The sequence below is a fragment of the Tauraco erythrolophus genome, chromosome 3 (genome assembly GCF_009769465.1).
Source record: "Tauraco erythrolophus isolate bTauEry1 chromosome 3, bTauEry1.pri, whole genome shotgun sequence".
NCBI classification, from domain to species: Eukaryota; Metazoa; Chordata; class Aves; order Musophagiformes; family Musophagidae; genus Tauraco; species Tauraco erythrolophus.
The window spans coordinates 50,252,342-50,275,203 of record NC_141467.1 but is presented as its reverse complement, the minus strand read 5'-3'; the positions used below and the strand labels follow the sequence as shown (position 1 = coordinate 50,275,203).

Sequence of the window (22,862 nt, the reverse complement as noted above, 5' to 3'; positions counted from 1 at the left end):
ATTAGAAATCTAAGTAATGCAGAAATATTGCCTGTTATTCTACGATTTCCAAACTTGATTTAATAGCAGCTTTGATGAATACTGCTGCAGCTGAACAAAACAATATTATCTTTTTCTTTTTTTTTTTTTTAATGACACTATTTGGTTGGAATGCTAACCCATCTATATACATTCTAATAGATAAGTTTTTCTCCACTTGCTTGGAAACGTAACTGAAATTTTAAAAATATAGTAATCACAATGAACGGAAAGGCCCCTAAATAAATGAATGACAAAACATAATAAAAATGCAAAATCTTTTAAAATTATCTAGTTCTATAGTTTCTTTCTGTAGTTGTAGACTTAGACTACTGATGGCCCCCTGGGAAACTCTTTAGCATTGTGCTTAGCTTTAATCATTGTATTCTCCCAAAGTTATACAGAACCCAGACATGATAAGCTCTATTCAAATATTAGTTGAACTGAAAAATCTCCGTTTCTCTAATGAGATGATCTTCCCTACAGGAGGAGCAAAGCCACCGGAAGGCGATGCACGCAGTTGCCTGTAGTACCCTGAAGCCGCTTGCAGGCGGGCAGTCAGGCTGTCAGCTGGTGTGGCTGACAGCACGCAGAAAGTGGCTCTGACCTGTGTCCTTAAGCTTTAGCTCGCTGGAGTCCTTTCCTCTGTCGTCCTTCAGTATCACTTCATAAGTGCCAGCGTCTTTCTTAGAAAACTGCAATGTTGTAACAGTAAAACCAGTTTTCAGAATAGTTACCGTAGAAAAATCTAGATTTTACTCCTGAACCCAGCTGACATGCCATCCCCGTTCCCAGGGAGGTGCCCGATGCCCAGGGCTGGGGCTGCCCCCTGGCTGTCCTGCTCCTGGCTGGGGTGGTGGGATGGCCCTGGCTGGGGGGTCCTGGCCTGCCGCTGTGGGGGATCCCCCAGCCCCAGGGCACCCTGACACTCTTCCCTTCTTCAGCCAAAGAATGGAGAGCAAAGAGATGAGGTGGTGAATGCAGGTCACCCCCTGGTCTGCAGCAAGGCTGGCTACGGACCAGACCTCTCCGGTGACTCCAAGAGGGTGGTCTCGGAGGGAAAGCCTGAGTGACAAGCGCTTTCCAAATGCCGTTCGCAAGGTAAATGTGGTCTCATTCTGCTGTTAAACTGACATGCAAAGGAAGCGACAAGCTTATTATCTCTTCTGTCATCATTTTCTGAAAATCTGAACAAGCGGTTAGACATTTGCTTTAGCTAAAACACAAACACCTTGCGAGTTTTTTCATTTTTAAAACCCACTTCCTTTTTTGATCGTTCTGCTGAAATACCAGATTAGATCGTATCTTTCATCTGCATTCGTAACACTAACTTCAGCTGAGGGCTAACAAGGACAGTCACTCACCTCTGATATCAGCAGAGTACACACACCATCTTTAAAGTCGTGTTCTTCGTCAACCATTATCTGCCTGTCATCTTTGTACCATACAATGTGTGTTTCCTTCTTAATGTTAGCCACCTAAGATGGACGAAAAACCACATCGTAATTGTTCTCTTCCTTTGAGCAGGGGAACTTAGTGTCGCGTGGGTTAGCCTGTTCAAGCCTCTCATAAAAGAACAGCAAGTTTTACAACTTGATGGCAGTGAGTGGTTGCAGGCCTCCATTTTAAAATGAGAGGTGCAAGAGGGAAAACAGCAGGGATTAAAAGAGAGAGAAAAGGACTGCCAACAGCTTCAAGGAGCCCAGGGAACCAGGGGGTCCTGTCCAGGGCATTTCTACACACATAAACTGGCCAAAAAATGAGAAAGTCTGAGGATTCACAAAGATTTGTCATTTCTATTCAGGTGCCTTTTCCTGGGTGAGTGCATGACAGACCAGAAGAAAAAAGTTCAAGCTATTTTCCAAGGTGTTTTGTTACGCCCAATGAGCAGTCGCCCCAGCATGATTAGCCTTCAGAAGCTCTGTTACTATCCAGTACACAGTTGGGAGTACACAAGCAAAGGGCATGTCTTTAGTCCCTTCCCACCCTTACCCTCGAAGTAGTGGTAGATCAAAGTGCTTTGAACGTTGTACTCAATATTTTCCTTGCCACTTACCTTACATTTCAACAACACGTTGCATTCATCAGTAACTTCCCATCCCAGTTTATCCACAAAATGAGGACCTGTTTACAATTATATGTATATTTTTAAGGATTACATCAATAGTATTCACTATACAAAACCAATGACAAATGTGTTTTTCTTGACAAGAGTACTGTTATATTTTAATGTGGTTTGGTTTTTCCTGTTTCTGCTTCAGAAGGTATGCAATCACATGACAGAACAAAACATCCATTTCAAATTAACATATATAAACAAACTCTTACACTTAACAATCTAACACGTATGTGATTCTTAAAAACATCCATATTATTACCTTGTTTCCTGTGCCACTCCTTTCTCTGGAAATCTGCTTCATCCTGCAGCTTCTTGAATACTAGGAATTAAAACCAGCAAGAAATATTAAGGTTAAACATCATGTGCCATTTGTAGATTACTGAATGTCACCATAACTGTAAGGTGCAACTCTGTCCCTTGGAGGTCAATGAGAATCCTGCCATAGGGTCAGGTTTTCACTGAACATTTCAAAGTATCTGAAGCTGATTACAGCTAACACAGCTTTCCTAGATACTTGCAGCCATCAGGAGTTTAATATGTCACATCTGTTGAAGTGTAATCCCCAACCATACAGCTACTTTCCGCTCTCAGTAGGAAGGTAAATGAACATCAGCAGAGTCAGCAAGCTGCTCAAACTCTAATTGGTGTGAATACTTGTTCCTGCCTGAATGGGCTTTTTACATGGGAAATTTTTATTCCACCCACAGAAAAGTAAAAGATGACGGGCTGCAATATTTTACATTTGTACAACAATTCTCCTTCCTCCCCGCGCTTTAAAAATATCAGTTCTCACACATGCCCTGTCCCATATGAGTCAGGCAAGCAGTGTGTCATGAAAAAAAGACTGGAACTTCTATTGGTATTGGAAACAGTGGAAGCTGAAGATGACAACTGAGGTAGCCTCTGTATAATTTTTCTAGCCTACTGTGCAATATAGAGTAGCTTACCATCGCCAATGAGGACAAGGCTGGATTGATTGGTTGCTTTTCCATCCTGCAGTTGGAAAGTGTAAGTCCCTTCATCCTTGTCCTCAAGTTTATCCATAATCATTTCAACAAGGCCGGTCTTCTGGTCTACCTTCATTTTATATTTCTTCAGGAATGGAAAGCAAAGCAACAGTTAATGGATGTCGGAGTAAGAATATATTTGTCAAACACTATATGGTATCTTTAGGTGAAATTTTGTTTTCTTTATTCAGATTCTCACTATCTTTAGCTCCAACTCTAAACATAAAATCAAATAAATAAGAAATCAGTTAAAGGTGAAACCTATTTACTGATGCTATACAAACATGTGACATTCCTGTTGTATGGTGACTACTGTGTTCTTCTTCATTAGAAAGGTTTAGATTTGCATCTCTTCAGAATAACACTTTCTTTTAGTATGATTATATTTATATAATATAAATAATATTATAAATTAAAATATATATTATAAATATATATAATATATAATTATATAAGGTTTTGTGTAGAATGCTCTCTCTCTGCCTTCTACCTGATATCAGTGTTACAACAAAAGCATGCCATGTCATGTCTTTGGGAGTAACAAGTTCTGCTGCTGGAAATAACCACTTGAGAATTCTCCCTTGATGTAATAAATTCCCCAAACAGCAAAGAGAGGTGACAATTGAGCACAAGGGTATGCTAGGCCATAGATGCAGGAGGTGTGATGAATCTGGGCTACTGCACTGATTCTCTGAAGACCACAGTAGCTGCTTACCTGGGACTACCTTCTTGCAGGAACTCCTATGGTCCCCACTAGTTGACAGAACACGTGGTACTCACAAAGGTGGCAGGAAGACATTTATCTCCGCTTTATAAACTGCATCCAGTAGAATTCAGCTGCAGCTCAGAACTATGGACAAAATCTTTCTAATGATGCTTTCAATGACATGCTATTTCTCATGAAAATGCATTAGTGCGGAACACTAGTTGGAAGTGTATTGAAGACAGAGACATTAATTCTCATTGATACTCGTAAAAATGCCAACCCATCCAAGCAACGAAAAGGCTCACCTCTCCATTGAAAATCTCTTTGTCGTTAAATATAAAGTTGGCCTTTGCATTGCCAGACAGTTTTTCAGCTTGCAACCAGAATCTCACTTCTCCTTTTTCCAAAATTTCCACTGCCAACTCAGAGGCAAGTGGGACAGCTGCAAAGAAGAAAGAAAAGGATGAAGCATATACTTTGCCTGTGCCCCAACAACTATTTTCTTCTATAATCAGAGCGCCACTTCTTCCCTTCCTACTTGGATGCATTATGCAAGGTAGGTAGCTTATGATAGCTCTTCATATAGACAGAATGCCTCTCCACTCACATATACATAGGATGACAGACAAGATTTAATCTTTTGATCCTTCTATCACTAGGTCTGTACAGACTGGAAGTGTTCAGGATTTGAGTTATGCTGGTGCCCCTCCATTTCAGTACAAGGCTAAATCTATTTCAAAGGTAAACTAGAAGTATCTCTGCAGCATATGTGAGTTTGTGTGGCACAGACCCATGTTTAATGAGTTGCTTAACAATGCTGCTATAAGACAGTGAATTGACTCAGCAGAAAAAAAAACACCAAAAAACCCCAAGAACAAAGCTAGATCAGAAAGTCAGTTGCTGAGCTGTAGGTTGGGAGATTTTTGTAAAGCACTCTGATCCTTTGCTGGGTGGAACCTCCATCTCCCAAAATTCACTAAGTATCACAACAAACACTCGATCTCTCCAACACATTTTCTTTACCTATGAATAATAGAAATTTCCCACATATAGACCAATTTCTTGTGTTAGCAGGAAAAAAAAAGCATGTAAACTGCACCACAGGTAATTTTAGGGTTTTTTTTTTCATTTTTCCTTGTTCTTTTTAGTAAAAGTCCTCAGCTTGCTTTCACTTTATCTTTTTGTTAAAATATCATGATCAGTAACAGTAAATGTGAACATTTAGACTCTGATATTGGGGCATATTGCTCATTTTATTGACTTCTATAATTTTTAGCTGTTTTAGCAGATGCTCAAATTTCCCACAAAATCGTACTCTAGGAAGTACGTATGCTCTATGTGAACTCTACCTCAATCTCCACTTTCACAGCAGTGTAAAGTCTGCATTGCAAGGGTGTAACATGGAACAGCCAAGGGCATTGTACAAACACATTGCAAAATGCTTGATGATGTAGTCTGGTGATAGTGTAAATATACACCCCCTCCCAGACAAATGCCAGGACAGGCTTGTTTTTCTCTTCCAATTGAAAATATTCTATTCTATTCTATTCTATTCTATTCTATTCTATTCTATTCTATTCTATTCTATTCTATCCAACTTTGTGTATGTGAAGGTCCAGCTACAGCAGGAGAGAACTGGGACTGAGGTAGTGTCTAATTTCTCTCATCTTTCTATTTCTTAAATGATTGGGGTGCCTTCTGGAGCAGAGCTGCCATCTCACCCCACTGCCAAACAAAGTTAGTGGGTGAGGACCCCCTGTGTCTTCCTTTCCCATGCTCACCCTTTCCCTGCACCTACGCCCTCCTGCACTCGCATGCTTTTGGTGCCTGAGTGGCACAGGACCTGTGTCTGGTGAAAATAAGGCTTCTAGGAGGTAAGGCAACAATCACAAGAAAAAAAGAGAATTATAAAGAAGACACAGGCTTAACCAGAGAGAGAAAAGCCTGGAGCCTGGAGGAACAGCATTACCGCGAAGGAGCAGGGCAAAGAACAACCCCATAGGAGTGTGCTCCAGCAGTGCAAATGGTCCATGTGAAGCTTCCTCACCCAGTGCATCACTTTGCTTGTAAGACACAGAAGGAACCTCAAGTCTTGCATAATTTCTCAAAACAAAATGATTGAAATGCTACAGGAGCCAGTGGAAGCAAGAGGGAGAGGGTGTGAATAAACATCAGGCTGCACTGCTTTTGTCTCACCGTCAGATCTACGGCAAGTTTAAACCCCCGCTTGATTTGAATGTAATTAACTATGAATATCTTAGTCTAACGTGGAAGAAAGGAAAGTATCTCAGAAGCTGTTAAATCAAGGGCTGACAGGATACAAAAGAATTCTTTTTGGGGAAAAGACTGTTCACTGCCCAGCCCAAAGGAACTGGACCAATCTGTGTTACAGTCCTCCGTAAGCAAAAGTCTTATTTTAAAATATTTCCTTAAGCACCAACTGACAGCCACTTTAAGTATTTTCCAGCCATTGTGCTTAGAAAGTTTTATATCCTGTTTGTATAGCATCACAAGTTACCATGAGCGCTTGACAGGGAGTCCTCAGGCAGTTGCTAAATTGAAGACTTGGAACAATTTATTTTTACCTAACACCAATACTCTATTGTACCCATATATAGTTGCGTTCTGTAAGGCTGCGTTATTCAAGCGACACATTTTCCCATGGAGTTACTGACTGCAGACGTTTCTAAGCAGAAGTTGCAATTAAATGCAGTTCAGAAGTACAAACAAAGCAAGAGCTTATGCAAGAGCTTATGTTGAATTAGAAATGCCTAGCGAATAGAATAGAATAGAATAGAATAGAATAGAATAGAATAGAATAGAATAGAATAGAATAGAATAGAACAGAAAAGAAAATTTTAATTTTTTTTTAGACAATTTGAGTAATCCTCAAACAGATTATCTGGAGATATGACTGAAGTTTCATGTTGTTTCATAGGAGCTCTATATTATTTTTCTAGCCTCATAGCCTTAACAAGATGTATCTTAACCCCTATTTGTAATTATTTTTTGTAGTGTCCACAGGGCCTAGAGTAGACAAAGCAAGTAAGGCAGTTTCCTCCTTACGGATATGTTCTGCAGTGATCTCCCTTTTTGCCTGTGCCTCCTGAAAGCTCATGCACAGCTAGAAGTGTACAGTTACCTAACACGATGCAAAAAAGAAGACAGTCTGTGTCCTGAGGAGCTTATTTTGTGATATTAGTTATGAAGACAGAGAGTGGAAGTGCACTCAGAAGAGAAGGGTCGGGCAAGTAGGGAAGTGTGACAACAGTAAGGTTTTGTGATGACTAACTTTCAGCGTGAGGATACAATTAGGAGGGAACAACTGGGAGGAGCAGAGTAAACAAGGGGATGCTGGGGCTGTCATTAAGCTGTCAAAAGGTGATACAATAGGTTGAGAAGGGTAGAGCTGATACGGAAAAACACAGAAGGAAGTGAGAGAGATGATGCAGGCAAAAAGACAGGCAATTTCTGTGGCTGAGCTTTGACGGGGCTGAGAGACGCGATGTGGCTGAGTTGGCAGAGGTGCCAGTCATGCATGCACAAAGTTGAAGATGTTAAAACATAGGCAAGAGTTTTAGAGCCTGGAACAAAGAATAGACTGTAGTGGAAGAAGATGAGATCAGATCTAGGTCTTATCTCGTCGTGTGTAATAGGATTCATTATACAATCCAAATTTTTTTTTTTCCCAATTATTCAAGTTACATTCCAATGAGAATAACCAAGTTGTGCTACTGCCAGGATATCACAAAGGTATGTAAGGTCTGTGCAGTTGACAAAAATACTATCCCAAGCAGCAGGAAGGATGTCCATATTGTCGAGTGTTACAGGGAAGAGGGAGGGAATGAATTTCAGCAGGAAAGTTCTGTGTATATAGATCATTACAACTAGTTGAATTTACTAGTTGCCTACTTTGACAACCTTAAATTTAACTTATGTTATCTTCAGTTGGGTAAAGTTAGAGAATTTTTCAAATTCTGGTTTTCAAATCAGGTTAGGTATGCTGAGTAAGTATAAAAGACTGTTCTGCGTAAGAAACAAAGCCAATGGGACACGTATTTTCCAACTGTTATATAGACTTATTATATGCCTAGACCAGTAGCCTGCAACAAATTGGAAAAATATGAGTAATACACAAATGTACTGAAAGAAAAAGAAAAAAATAAAGGAATCTTAAATTTTCAATTCAAAACCACTTTCTCTTGGAATTACTCTAGTGACTTCCCTACCTGATGCTTTGGCATACCCCACTGCATGCAAAACTCTCCCCTACAGACATGTTTGATTCACTTACTTGGGAATTTGCGTTCATGGCTCAATGCAAGCAGGCGTTTCATTTCTGCAAAAGACATAAAAGAAATTATATAAGGTGTGCATGCCTTATGGATCTGAGAGACACAACAGCAGGGAAAAATACATGTGAAAGCAAACCAGGCATTCTTTATAGACATTGTGTCTACCTTCCTCATCAATTGTGTGGCTTGATGAAACTCCATCAGTGTCTGTAACAATACAAGAGTAAACTCCCAAATCATCTTCTCCAAGATCCTTAAAGGCAGCTTTTGACCTTTAGGGGAAAAAAAAAAAAGGCAAGCATTTTCTTTAAAAGATGAGATCAGTCTGAACCAAACCCCTCCTTTGTCTATAACACCAGATAAAACTAGCCTTATATTCGCTCTTGCTCTGACTGAAGAGGCAAATGTAAGGCTCTGGCCAGTATAAACCAGGGTAGGTCCTACCGTGTGTGGTACAGATGGAGAAGACACCACTCTCAAATAGTGCCAAAAGCACTCGAAATGGTTTGTTTAACCTAGCTCAAGCATGCTTACAAACATCTTGTCAAGTATTTGATGAGCATGGAAGGATACTGTTAGCACAGGCTGATCCAATTTTCTCATGCAACACGATGAATGTGGTGACCCACCAATTCTTTCTGCATGGTTTCTATAACTAGAAGAGCACATAGGCACTTCGTAGGCTGAACCTGTGCATTTGCCATTTCTTCCTCTCTGTTAAAAGCCTGAAGAAACAGGGTAGGCTTGTAGAGCATTACAGAAGTTACCAAATCAGGCCATGGTGATACCATCAGAAGAGACACCTGCTCGCTTCAGCACCTTCAAAGATTGCAGTAGTGTTATCTGGCAAAATAATTTTGCAAACAGCCAGATAATTTTATCCTTTGGAGATTTAAAATAACAACAATAGGAATAATAATAATTTGCCTTGATTGACAAGTTACAAGATTACAGAGCACAGATTTTCTCTCCCTATGCCTAAACATAAGCAAATTGCCTAAACATGAGGTCCAACTCATTCTGTGCAAGCTACAATTTCCAAATGGTCTGCGTATGGATTTGCTGGAGAACCGCATACTCATGAAGTATCATTCCAGTAACAGAGGCAGATATAACTCTTACTGATGTCATACATCCAAAAGGATGGATTTCTGTGACCAGCCTAGATCTCTCAAACACGAGGCTATTGCTACCCCTGAGGGTACTTACTTTCCGCCTTTGGTATCGATGTTCAGTCGAGAGTCATCCTCAATCGGTTCGTAATTCTTGGACCAAACAAACTTGGAGTTTGGAGACATCTGATCACATTCAAAGTTCAAGGAAATTACCCCATTGTCATCTACATCAACCACCATTTCCTTGGTTCCTGAAAGAGCAGAAGACCACTTTCTCAGAGAAGCCAGCAAACAAATTTATATAGATATCATTCATTGGGTGCATTAAGCAGATCCTTGCCATTTTCGGTCTTGCACTTGGGAAAACATAATCCAAGAGTGTAGCACAGGCTGGGATCTACCTGGCAGAGAAGGAGATGTGTGGAAAGGGACCTGGGGTCCTGGTGGACAACAAGCTTAATATGAGCGAACAGTGTGCTGCTGCAGTAAAGAAAGCCAACAGGATGCTGGGCATCATCATCAGAGTTAAAGAAGTCTTTATCCCACTCTACTCAGTGCTTGTCAGGCCACACCTGGAATACCATATTCAGTTTTGGTCCCCACTATACAAAAAATATGTGGACAGGCTGGAGAGGGTCCAGAGAAGGGCCACAAAGATGATGAAAGAGCTGGGAAGCCTGCCATATGAGGAAAGGCTGAGAGAACTGGGTTTGTTCAGCCTTGAGGAAAGATGACTTAGGGGAGACCTTATCACCATGTTCCAGTGTTTAAATGGTGGTTACAAAGAAGATGGAGACTCCCTTTTCACAAGGAATCACATGGAAAAGACGAGAGGGAGTGGGTACAAGTTAATCCTGGGGAGATTCCGATTGGGCACAGGAGGGAAATTTTTCACAATGAGAACAATCAGTCATTGGAATAATCTGCCCAGGGAAGTGTTGGATTCCCCAACGTTGGTCACTTTTAAGATTCAGCTGGACAGGGTGCTGGGCCGTCTTGTCTAGACCATGCTTTTGCCAAGAAAGGTTGGACCAGATGATCCTTCCGGTCCCTTCCAACCTGGTATTCTGTGATTCTATGATTCATCCTCAGTTGGCACATAAATTGCTGCAAACATTGGCATCCTTGGTCTTTGATTCGCAAGAACAGTTCTTACTCTAATCCACAGATTAAAGAGCATCATAAATCAACTGATTTATCTGAGCAAGTCTAAGCACACATGAGAGTTATGATATTTGCTCTAGAAAAACCTGAAGGGGGAAAAAAAAAGCAAGCCTCTAAATCCATTAAAGGTTTGAAATATTAAACGGCAATATTTTCCATGGTAAGGAGTAGTCAGAGCTTTTATTATGCAGCATGAATTTCTGATTCCCCAACAAGATAAGAGCTCTAAAGGGAATATCATGTGCAAGTGTGCGTGTTTGAAGAGGTGCAGGAGGCAGAAGAGGAAACAACCAAGTTGCCCAGCAGTGCACACTTGTGCAACTGAGGCACATTTTCAGTGACACCGGCTTCATTCCGGGAGGTCGATTTAATTGCTGCTCTTGGCATCCAGCCCTGCCACCGTCTGTGGCACTAATCCGGGCCCACAAAGGGAGTGAATATTTGCAATTAGCTGCTTAAGTCGCCCACCCTGTTTTGCCAGCGCCTGCAGTCCTTGAGCTGGATAAGGTGACCCAGTTTATCCTTTAAAAGGCCCTGGGGGTGAATCCCAGATCAGAAACCCGAAGGCACCTCTGTCCTGTCCCCTTGCGACCCAGTGAAGCTGAAGGAATTTTGTCTGGGGTTCGGGCAGCTCGGTGAGCTCGTCATTTGTGGCGTTAACTTTCCTTTCAACAACTTGTCTGAGAATGTCAGGGAGAACGTGTGTGCCGAGAGGTGCTGGAGAACATCCAGCCTCCTTTTCTCAACAGCTCTGAGCTGGATCTCGCATCTGAATAGTGCACTTATGTTATATTACTTAGCCTAAGACAATTCTGGGCTGCCTGGAATGCTAATGACACACTTTCTCCACAAAGTATTGTACCTTAAAGACAAGAGCTTTTTTCCTGACATTGAGATTAAATGCTTTATTTTCAGCATAATTCTCAATAAGCCTCAAGCACATCAGGAGATTTCTGTGTTTCATCATCCTAACACTGTACATGTCCTTTCCAGCGCTGTGAGTAGCTCCTGCAATGACAATTTGTGTACACACAGCTTTCTTAGTCTTTATAATTTGCCATAACCACTTAACGAGAAATGAGATTAATATTCCCATTTTGGTACTGTTATTTACCAGCCCTTACAGTAATGAGGCATGTTAAGTACCAATACATAATAAATGAAGTCTAAGGTCTACAAATATTTTGCTAGGCAGCAGCATATTTGCAAAATTTTTATATTTGAATTTATTATATGCAAATTCATTACTTGACATTTCATTAGTGTTTAGTTTCCTGTAGATCATTAGCACATTAATCTTTTGATGGCAGTTTATGCAATGTGCAAATGAACCCACAGAAGGTTCATCTGAAGGACAGAATCTTTTATATTTGTTTTAAAATATTTTCATTATGATAACAATGCATAGCATTTATTTCCAGAAGTAATGATGGCATTTACTCCTCATATTTATATGAATAAAAACCCAATCTTTTTAAATTACTGACCAGAGGTCTCCACCTACCCTACAAAGTGGAACCAAAGAGGCTACAGTAGCAGTAGCAGTCTTAATTTCTCTCCTCTAGATAGCTTGGTGATTTCAACATATCATCTAGACTTTCTCTTAAAGTCATCATAAGAAATAAAATACTTAGATGCTATATAAAATCTCCATTTATCTGAGCATTTTATTGCATTGAAAGGAAAGAGATAACAAGACGATAAAGCAGACAGCTTTAAAACACTGGAGTTAATGGCATCATTTTGAATACAGCTAGTCAGGAAAGTTGAATGGAACAGGGTTTCATTAATTTTTGAAGTTCAAGCCCTTCTTGAGTGACTGATGCAGGATCAAAATCTAATTTTGCTTTGCACCAAGATGCACAAGGACTAAGGATGGCAATGGGGAAGAGCTACAGTCTGCTGTTGGGCTTCCCCTGCTTCCTGTGAGATCCTCACATACCAGAGTGCTCTTGTCTAAAGATAAAGTTACAGCTCAAAAGAGGCCTGAATTGGTATATGCTTATGTGGGTGGGTTTTTTCATTTTAGAAAGATAACTGAATTTACAGAAATTTTTAGAAAGATAACTGAAAGATAACTGAAAAATTAAATGTGGTTTTCGGAGAAGAGAATGTGGATGCAAAGTCCCACATCATTATACTTACACATTTCACTGGATATAGACAATTGGTACCATTCATATTAAAGCTAATATTTTTACTCTGGATATTATTTACTTTCATTCTTTGATTAGAAAGCTCAGTCACAGAATCACAGAATTGCAGAATGTTAGGGATTGGAAGGGACCTCAAAGTATCATCTAGTCCAATCCCCCTTCCAGAGCAGGACCACCTAGATGAGATCACATAAGAATGCATCCAGGCAGGTTTTGAACATCTCCAGAGAAGGAGATTCCACAACCTCTCTGGGCAGCCTGTTCCAGTGTTCTGTCACCCTTATTGTGAAGAGGTTCTTCCTCATGTTTAAGCTCCTATGTTCCAGCTTATATCCATTTCCCCTTGTCATCTTGCCATTTTACACATTTGTCAAAAGCAACATTCTAGCAGGAATTGTCTAGAGAGACCTGACAATATTTTGTCTCCATCCAAGATGGCAATAAAGGCAGCATTCACTGGGCAACACCAAAAGACTTGTGGTAACTTTTAAAAAAATGCTATGATTGTTCTTGAGATTTGAGTGGTTTGGATAAGAAAGGTGGAAGTCTGCCCAAGAGACTGCTTTCTGAAATAATTTTTTGTAATAAGCCTTTTGTTTTTTCTTAATACTTTTAAGAAGCTTAGTTTGGTGGATGGCATATCTGCAGACCTCAGCTCAAAATATGGGTCAAACCAGATTTGTGCAAATGAATAGTTTTCAGCTTCCTTGAGATTTCACTGGGCCAAATCCTGACCTTCCTGTGGTCCCGCAGACATTACACCTATGAACCCAAGCCTTGCAAGAAGGCCATGACCCTGAGACGGGCCTCCCTCTCTAACGGCGAGGCCTGTAGACCAATGTTCTGCTCAAGTTCACATTGTCAGGTGGGCACACGCCTCATTTGAGTGAACATCGAAAATGCTGTACAAATTTTTTTGCTCATGACGATCATCTTCACAAGAGTTTATGTTCATATATTCTTTCGAATTGTAATGGCATGACCAATCCTTTATTTAGCACACTTGAAGACTGTTATCATAATAAGTTTTTATCAAAAGTCTGGCAGATAGATATTAACCCTCTAAGAAAGTGGATTAGTAAAGCCAAAAGTTTAGTACTAATACTGGTTTGATTCTCTTTTTAGAAGTGGTTGCTGTGTACAAGCTGTTTTCCAGAACAAGTTTCTAAGTTTTGGCTTACTCCACTTGTAGGTGATCGAAATACCCCAGTGCTTTAGCAGCTTGTAGATCTGAAATTATGGCTACGGTATTTTTGAAAGAACCTGTCCCAAGCCCTTCTTGCTCACGCGCTTATCCTTTTTTCTCCTCATATCCCAGTCTTACACCTTCTCAACTTATGATCTGCTCCTTCCAGTCCCTTCTTCCTGTCCCAGCCTCACTAGCAGTCACCCCAGTCTCCCCACTCCAAGTTTTCCAATTCTTTTACACCCTCAGCTTCAGACCTCTTTTTTCAGACTTTCTCGACTTACAGCCTCACTGAGAGCTAACTCAAGGCTTCCTAGGATTTTTGCTGCCCTGTTCATAAGGACCAGGCATTTATGAGAGCTGGGCCAGTGTTGCTGCAGGAATAGGAGATGTAAAAATGGACGTGGGAGTCAGAAACAGGGAAAGAATTCTGGGCAAATGCTTCTGAGGCAGTTGGGGTGGGAACAGGAACTGATGATCGCCGGTGATGTCTGCTTAACATCTCGCAGTCAATGCCATCTCAAATAAACCCTGACTATTTCTCCAGGCAGGAGCAGCTATCAACCTGACTGTGTAGGCAGGGTAGGCAGCTGTTTGCCCAGGTAGTCACCTTTGCCTATGCCCCTGCACTGCTACTCGTCCTCCCTGTGCCCGGTTGCCCCAGGCCCCCGCGCTGTCCTGCCTGCCCGCTGCCTGCCCTCTGCCTGCCTTTGTTCCTCTTCTTTTTGTGCTCATAAAACCTTCCCAGGTGGGATCAGCTACGAGAGTCTGCAGGTGGAGGAGTGGAACTTGTCAGAAGGAAAGAGGGTGTATGGTGAATCGAGATTGGGTTGTACCTCTGTACCTTCTTACATCCTACTAACCTTATGTTAGATTTGGTTAAAATATCTGGCAGTTTGTTTTTCTACCTTGTAGGACCCTCCACTTCTAAAATAGTCTATAGATGAGTAAGCCACAAGCCCATGTTTGTGTTTTTTGTTAGGGACTCAGTGACAAAAAAGTGCTGACTCTGATCAAAGTCACCTATGTTACCTGTATAGCTACATAAAACTCAGGGTTTTTCTGAAGTTTCAGGTACGGAGATTCTGCCTCTGCACTGGTTCCCGTGTTTCTTGCTGGCAGAGAGCCTTCAAGGATGACTCCAGCAAACAATTGCACTTGAATTTCTACTGAAGGTGGTCTCCAAACTGACTTCGTTATGTTTTCAAAGTGAAAGGAAAAAAAGCAATTTCTTTTACCCTTACCTCAGGCACATTACATAAGTTGAAGAAAGGAGAGGGATAAAACATAAACAACTGATTTACTATAGTAAGGGCAAAATCTACATCTATAGAATTTTTGGTTGAGCTGTTTTTAGTGAATCTTCTGTTTATGCATTTATCTATAGACATATGCAAAGCTTACAACTTTACTGTGTTTTTATATTTCTGAACCTGTAGTTATGGTAAGAAAATCTGTTCTGACATTAAAATGTACCAGACAAGAAAGATATGACTGTCAACTCATTTCCTGCTTAGTAAAAATGTTTGACTTGAGAGGGGTCAGACTGTTCACATGCAGCCTGTATATAATAAACACATCACACAAACAGGAACCTGTTTAAATATGATGAAAAACAGGAAGTATTTCTAGCAAACCTGGTCGTGTTTCAGCTATGACAGGATCCGTGACATCTGATGGTTTCCCAACACCAGCCTGGTTTGTTGCACGCACACGAAACACATAGCTCACACCTTCTTTCAGGCCCCCTATCTGGAGGAAGCAAATATACATACATGCATGATGAGTTACAAAACATTGATTTTTTAATGTCACACTTCTTACAATTCCAGTCTGGATGCTTGACAACTATATTCTCTTTCTTTTTGTTTTGCTCCTTTTCCAGTTAACAAATTTTTTTTTCCTGTTTTTTTTTTTTCAATTCCATAGTGACATGACTAATCTGTTTGACTAGTAACGTAACTAACATTTAGACAGTGTCATTACTGTCATTGATTTCTTTGCAAAAGGAGCATTGTTATTGGAACAGAATGTTTTTACCTCATGTACATTGACCTCTGAAACAGCATAGTCTTTTACTGCAGGTGCATTCTGGCTTTTAAAAATGAAATTATCAGGGTAATAAGTGCCAGCCACACCTATTTAGAAACAAGAGAGCATTTAATTGTACAGATTTAATTGTAGTGACTTGAGGAATCATACTGACGTTATAACACCTGCAAATGCTCCTTTAAAACCTATATTAAAGGATCGCACTTAAAAGTGAGTTGTCATTCAAATATTCTGAAAAGCATATAAATGGCAAACCTACTTAAGATCTATCTCTAAAATGGAGATACAGTTGATCTCTCATTTAGAATTCATTCCATAAAATGATGTAGCATAATGTTGCAAAAAGCTTGGGTTTAATTTGATGTGAAATGTGAGGAGAGGATACTTTATATTAGAAAGAATCACCTGCCACATTATCACAACATCTATTTTTGTAGCATCTGTTTATGTGTAGTGATACCTATCTTGCCCTTTGAGCTAGAAAATACTAGGGTTGCCCCCGGCATTATAAGAATGGTATTTGGTTTTAGCAGTGCTTGCTTCTATTTTTCGGCTTGTCATACCAGATTGTCTTCTGAGTTACTGTCTTGTCTGACTATACAGGCATTACACGTGTGTATCCTCAGCACAACATAAACTACTATGCATTTCATTAAATGGAACCATGATCAGCCCAGGATGATGGATGATGAAGGCTGATTTCCTCAAGATTGTATTGTTATATCAGTATTTGAATCCTAAGCTATTTACCTTCAAGAATTTCTTTTGAAGTGGCTTTTCATTGACACTTCTCCAACGTTCCTCCTTTGCTTCAGTTTCCTTCATATCAACATAATAACCAGCTATGGGACTACGACCAGTATAAACTGGTTCCTTCCACAGTAAAACCAAAGAGTCCTTCCTAACTTCTGTGCATGTGACATCATGGGGTGGCCCTGAAAGAAAAGCGTAGAAGTTGGAGCTGTGGTATCAAAATAAATCCCAAAAGAGCGAATGCATAAGACTTCAAAAACTAAAGCCAGACACCGTGTTGTACATCCAGAGCTGACATAACACATGCAGCTCCTCTGTATCATATCTAGGCCCAATATAAATACAACCCATGCCTATTAAAAAGACTAACCCCCAAAACAATGCAATTTGTTGAGATTTGGTATCTTGATCAAATATTCATGAACAAACAAAAACGACAAATGATCTCCAAATTCAGGGAAATAAGTTAATTATTAAGCTAATGTGCTGCTTCAAGGACTGCTCTAAAGTCCACTGAAGTCAATGGAGGTTGTTTTCGTTCATTTTAACGGGTGTTAAAAGGCCAGCAGTCTGGCCTTGAAGTGATACATTTAGACAAGGGTTACAGGACCTCGTTCTTCTCTGCCGTGTACCTTAGACAGGTATTTATGTCTACCATTTAAACTAGGAAGCAAAGTGTCAGACACAGTACAGGAACCAAGCAGGAAAGACAAGGATCATACAAGCCGCTTGTAAAATGCTACTGATTAAATAGGGTTGTTTAATGCATCATTGTAACTGTACTAGATCAAAGTGATGGAGATTCAAGCTTGGGTATGAACTTCAGTGCCCACTGACTCCCCTGGAAACTGAAGGCATTCAGAATTTAGATAACTATCAGCCACAGGGCACTCTTGGGCAGTGAGTAACCTCCACCTCTGACTCAGGATCCTACCAGGAACAGCAATGGTCCATTCTTCACATTTGAAGGGCTGGCTGGGTAGGGAGGGTGTCCCAACCCCAGCCAGGTTAGCAGCAGCCACCTGGAACTGGTACACCATGTTTTCCTTCAGGTTTTCAATCTGCAGAATCGATAAGGTGGTACTTATTAACTTCGGATTAAGGCTTTAGAAGAAAGTCACAACAACAATTATTGAACGCATGAGCGTGCTTTTAAGTGCCTGAAGAGAGGAAAGCATTACTGACATCATATATAAGGCAATAACTATCTTGGTGTTTCCTCTAATCAGCAGCGGAGCATATATGAGTGGTCTTAGTGTGCTCAAACTGTAAACCTCTTTTCCTATTGATAGACACTTTGGTAGTCAAGGAGGGAGCAGGATATTGCTCAACAATCTGTCTTGTGATACAGAGCAAGTTCACTTAAGGCAAGAGTTGTCCTCACAGAGGGGTGAAACTCAGTCCTGGCACTGCTTTTCATTTGTAAAGCAGCTCAGCAAGATTGTACCTAGCACTATCTCTAAATTGGGTCAAGAACTGACCACAAAACACAGCTGGCACAGAGCTGGTTCCAGCACCAGCAAGCACTGGGGTAGGTCCACCAAGCCCAGTAGGAATGCCATTTATTGTGGGGGTCTGACTTACAAAAATTCAGGCTATGTCTAGACTAGTGCATTCACAGATGACAGTTGGTGCCAGACTAACAGGTAAGTGTACAAATAATTTTGCAGAGAAGTTTAACAGAGCTAAATGAATTTATCATCATGGATATAAAACCCTCTGAACAGCCATCTGTACACTGAATCATAATTCATCCCAATCTGTCTTTGAGATCTGTTTTGGAAACATTGTCTGCACCTACAGCAATAAGAGAAGTTAACCTCTTACCCTGTATGCCCGCTCACTAATGGCCTTAATGTTGGCCTCCATCCATTTCCCAGGAACTCCATCAACCACTTCACGGTAGTTCACGTAGTAGCCGGTAATTTCAGTTCCACCAGTGACTTTAGGCTGTTTCCATCCTAATACCATCGAGTCACGAACACTCTCAAGTACCATGATGTCATAAGGTGGAGACGGAGCAGCTGTTTCAATGGGAATAATACACAAGTATTATCTCAGTAGTCAGACTGGCATTCAATTACCTTATTCAGGTGGCTCCCATCCTGCATTTCTTATCTAGGAGAATATTTATGTGATCAAAGGAAGCTTCTGGAGTTGGAATAAGAAATGCAGGATAAAAGCTTAATAAACCAAATGAAAAATTCCAAACTGCATAGGAATTAATTTTCAGGATCATTTGTTTTTTTCATAACATAGTGAAAGATTGTGTTGCAACTGCAGCTCTGATGTAAGTGATCAGGACTCGCTTTAAAACTGTGAAAAATGAGGAACTAAAACTAACATTACAGGAAAAGCAAAAAAATTGGAGATGCAATGATTTATTTTCTTTTGCTGAAGGCAAACTCTTTTCACACATAAAATATTCATTGTAGTTCCTTTTTTTAAATAAACCCACATTCTTCCCTTCCCAGAATGTAGTTTATCTGTCCATTCTTTTTTTTTCTTTTAGATTTATACACTGTGCAAATTTTATCATTGCACCCATCACATGGTCTTACCTTAATGGAAGGAAGCATTATCATAGGCACTGTAGACTGACCAGAAATAGAAATGTCTGTTACTAGAACTTACATTAAAAAATTTGCTGCATAATCCTCTTTTTTAAAAATTTTCTTTTAGCAATACAGACATCATTAACTTCATCCCAAGCCATTTTCTTACAAAGCTTTTTCTATGTCTAGTGAGGAAATGCCTGCCCACACCCAGTATGTCATGCACCAGTGAAGAGCTCTACTTGTGACCTCAAAGTCCTACTTTTGAGGGAAATCCTACATCATATACATTTCCTTTGTCTCTGGTGTTTTATCTCCATGTGAGCTAGCCCCAGGTGCCTCTAGTTTATTTTCTGTTCAGCATTTTGCATAAGCCTTTTGAGTCTCACTTCAGAGGGCTGGGGAGGAATTCAGTTCACTGGTCAGATACCGGGACTTAAATGAAATTCAAGCCCCACATTTCTCAGGCGTGATGGGTGTTTAGGTGTTGACAACATAAAACATGATTTTGTACGCGTGACTTCAACTTGATAGGTTTTCCTCATTACGTATTGCTGTCAGTCAGACATACAACACAACATTCATTAGCACGCTGTCTCAGAGGATAAACTGTAGCTTAGCCATAAATCCACAAAGGATCTTCATAGGTCCTAACACAACACAGATTTTCATGCTTACCATCATAATCAGATTTTGTTTCCTCCACACGTACATAACCCAGAGACTAGGTAACAAGACTCCTAAAAAATTACTGAAGCGATTTAGAAATAATACAGTATCTTGGTACATTAATATGTCATCAAACAAGCTATTAAATTAGTAAATGGATTTCTATGTTTCACTTTCAATAGCCACTAAGCTTGTAAAGTGGTCTCCGATACCATTACATGCAAAATGATCTTAGCAGAGAGTTGAGCACGTAATTAATGGGTCTGATGGAAGATGCATCACTGCAGAGCACGTTCACTTGTGGCATGGACAAGCAGAGGTTACAGCTGTCTGAAGTGGATGTACTCAAGCAGAGAAATCTACTTATTTTATTAACTCTCACCTATGTCTTTCTTCTTCGTCACTTTTTCCAGTGTCAAAAGATCCCCGGGCCGAGACTTACTTGCCTGCTTAGCAGCAACTTTTTGTGGCGCAGATGTGATAGCGTCCTTAACCATTTCTCTCATGTTATGGTCTCCTGTACCACCCAGTTTGCCAGAGCTACTGGGTAGTGTGTCTCTATTAAGTTTAGCATTGCATTTTAGCAAAGCATCTGTGTCAAAGATAGGCTGGGAGGACTCATGCATGCCTTCCCAGCTGGTAGTGCAGTCTGTTAGTCCACCAGCTTTACCACTCAGTTCAGGACACACACCATGAAGCAATCCTCCCCCTATAATTGCCAGAAAACAGCAAAGACATTTTGAATTAGAATACATTCTTTTTTCTTCATTTAGTCAACAGAAGGAAGAAATGCGTACAGTGAACAATACAGTCAAAGTATGACAAATCACAGGTTTTAGGCACAAAATGTTAAGCTTGAACTCACAAAAATTTGAAATGCATAGAATACCTCTCAACCTGCTCACAGGTAATGGTCTTATAATAATGGCTACTTTTCAGAGCAGAAGAAATATGGAAAGTTAATAGTAATCTTCATTTCCTACAGTTATTTTAGCATTAGATCTTCTGAGTCGTATTTCTGATTCTTTCAAAATGACCTCACAAAATTGCCCTAGGCCACGTCTCTCTGCTCTAAGGTTGTGAGGTATGCGGTTCTGATACAAATGAGAGTGAGGATGTTGCAGACATACGATTTATTCTAGCCCAATGATCTTATTAATCTTTATGGATTAGTTCAGGCAGTGGCAAACAGAAGTAATTAATCAACAAAGGGAGAACACACAGGGTTATGGAAGGTTTACAAAAAACACATGACACTGAATATTAGGTTTAGGTATGGAAACAAATTTTTTAGGAACTGACTGTATATAGGATGGTGTGTGTTAGAGGTGATAAATACCACATTATGGAATCAGAATGACATTCCATTTTCCAGGATACCTATGAAGTGAACTTGGCAGTGCTCTCTTACAGTGGTTCACTAGAAACACCTGAAGAAGACTGAATGGTGAAGGTGAACAGTTTACAAGAGCGCAGTGACTGTGAAACTATTGTGAGACCATAGGATCTACGGATAAATTATTATTTGTGGACAGCATTGTAAAACAAAACAATTAGTTACAAATAGTTGCTGAAAACATCTTTACTTAATTAAAAAAAGACACATTTACTATTAAAAGAGCAATGGAAAATAGCTTACCAATGGCTGCTTGCACTTCTATAGGCTCCGAATCCTGTGAAAATTCACTGAGTCCCGCTGCATTAACAGCTCTCACTCTGAAAATGTACTTCTCACCATTTATGAGCCCATGGCAGATGAATCTAAAACAAACCAGTGAAGGAATACTTAGAAAATATTATGAATAAAATAAAAATCTTAAGGGGGAAAAGAAAACATTTTTTCCATAAAATTTATTCTGATTTCAGAAAACTGAGGATAAACCGTGACCCAGTCACTTAAATGAAGGTCAGGGAATGCAGACTGTATCTAAGTACTTCATTCATGCAATAAAGATAATGTCTAAACCCATGTCTCTTTAGACATACCGTTTACCAACACTCTTTCCTTCTTAAGACGACACCAGTTTTTGTGTTACCAGAGAGTCCATCTTACTTCTGCTAGTATATAAAATCCATACTTCGTAATGGAAGCAACGCAAAAATCTGCAGAGATAAGTTCTATATTTGCTTGTGGGATATCTTCATGACATAAGTAAAAGACACCTGTAGCATAAGTTCTCATAATTCACTTCCAATCATAAATGAAAAATTGCAGTGCTCAAAAAAATTACAGGGCATTGCACAAGAGCTAAAAAAAAAAAGTGTCTGATTTTTTATTTCACTTTCTTACTTCTATAAATAACATAATAATCTAAGTCAGACAAACTCTTTTGTCTGAATTGGAATCTACTGGATTATCTAATGATGACATAGAAAACCTCATAAATTTTCTCTGATGTCCAGCCTGAAAACACAAAATTTCCCAAGACAGGAATAATTTATTTTGGAAAAATTGTGGTTTGGAAATTTAAACATTTTATTTAAAACAAATTTTATTTTTCAGTAGATATTTTAAGTGTGTTTTATTTCATGTTACTCTTATTTTGTTCTACTTCATAATGTCATGTCTTGCACTACCAACGTTGACGTCATGCAATGATGTACGAAGCAAATATCCCTACCCATTCTACCAGACTTGTCTAAATCATTTGCTTTCATCAGGATGTGTGCATAAAACAGATTTCAAAAATTCAAAATATACTGTGTAAAGCAAACAATGATCTACAGCTAATGCTTTGAGATTGACTCAACTGGAAAAGCCAAGAGTTAACAGACAGTCTGTGCCTGACTGCATTATACATTATATCACATTTACTAAAAATGCAGTGATAGGAACCTAAGCAGTGTAGTTAAATCACAATATATAGTAACTCAGAACAGTATTTTTATTTCTATGGTGAATAAAGATCACATTTCATGTTTTAAAATAAACAAACAGCATGAAACTTCAACAACACTTGATGTAACCGCAATATAAATCATAGTATATTTGAAAGTATATAGTATTGGCATGTACCACCTTTGCAATATAAATGCCCAAAAGAATACTTAAAGGAAATTGTTATGT

At 39.7% G+C, this 22,862-nt stretch overlaps 1 protein-coding gene across 2 annotated transcripts in view; it reads right to left on the bottom strand.

Annotated features, from left to right (window-relative positions):
* Window positions 1-22,862, bottom strand: part of MYOM1 (myomesin 1) — a 75,548-nt gene that overhangs the window by 15,780 nt on the left and 36,906 nt on the right. Inside the window, exons 16-30 of one of the 2 annotated variants that reach the window (XM_086609222.1) lie at window positions 21,435-21,556; window positions 20,178-20,504; window positions 18,399-18,595; window positions 17,506-17,632; window positions 16,569-16,753; window positions 15,404-15,518; window positions 9,355-9,511; window positions 8,311-8,417; window positions 8,145-8,189; window positions 4,156-4,292; window positions 3,085-3,229; window positions 2,397-2,456; window positions 2,075-2,142; window positions 1,383-1,496; window positions 626-713 (exon numbers count right to left, since the gene is read on the bottom strand). In XM_086609222.1, the coding sequence (XP_086465348.1) occupies window positions 626-713; window positions 1,383-1,496; window positions 2,075-2,142; window positions 2,397-2,456; window positions 3,085-3,229; window positions 4,156-4,292; window positions 8,145-8,189; window positions 8,311-8,417; window positions 9,355-9,511; window positions 15,404-15,518; window positions 16,569-16,753; window positions 17,506-17,632; window positions 18,399-18,595; window positions 20,178-20,504; window positions 21,435-21,556 (1,994 nt within the window). The remainder of the gene's footprint in view (window positions 1-625; window positions 714-1,382; window positions 1,497-2,074; window positions 2,143-2,396; window positions 2,457-3,084; window positions 3,230-4,155; window positions 4,293-8,144; window positions 8,190-8,310; window positions 8,418-9,354; window positions 9,512-15,403; window positions 15,519-16,568; window positions 16,754-17,505; window positions 17,633-18,398; window positions 18,596-20,177; window positions 20,505-21,434; window positions 21,557-22,862) is intronic. The other variant, XM_009987363.2, reaches the window with a different exon arrangement.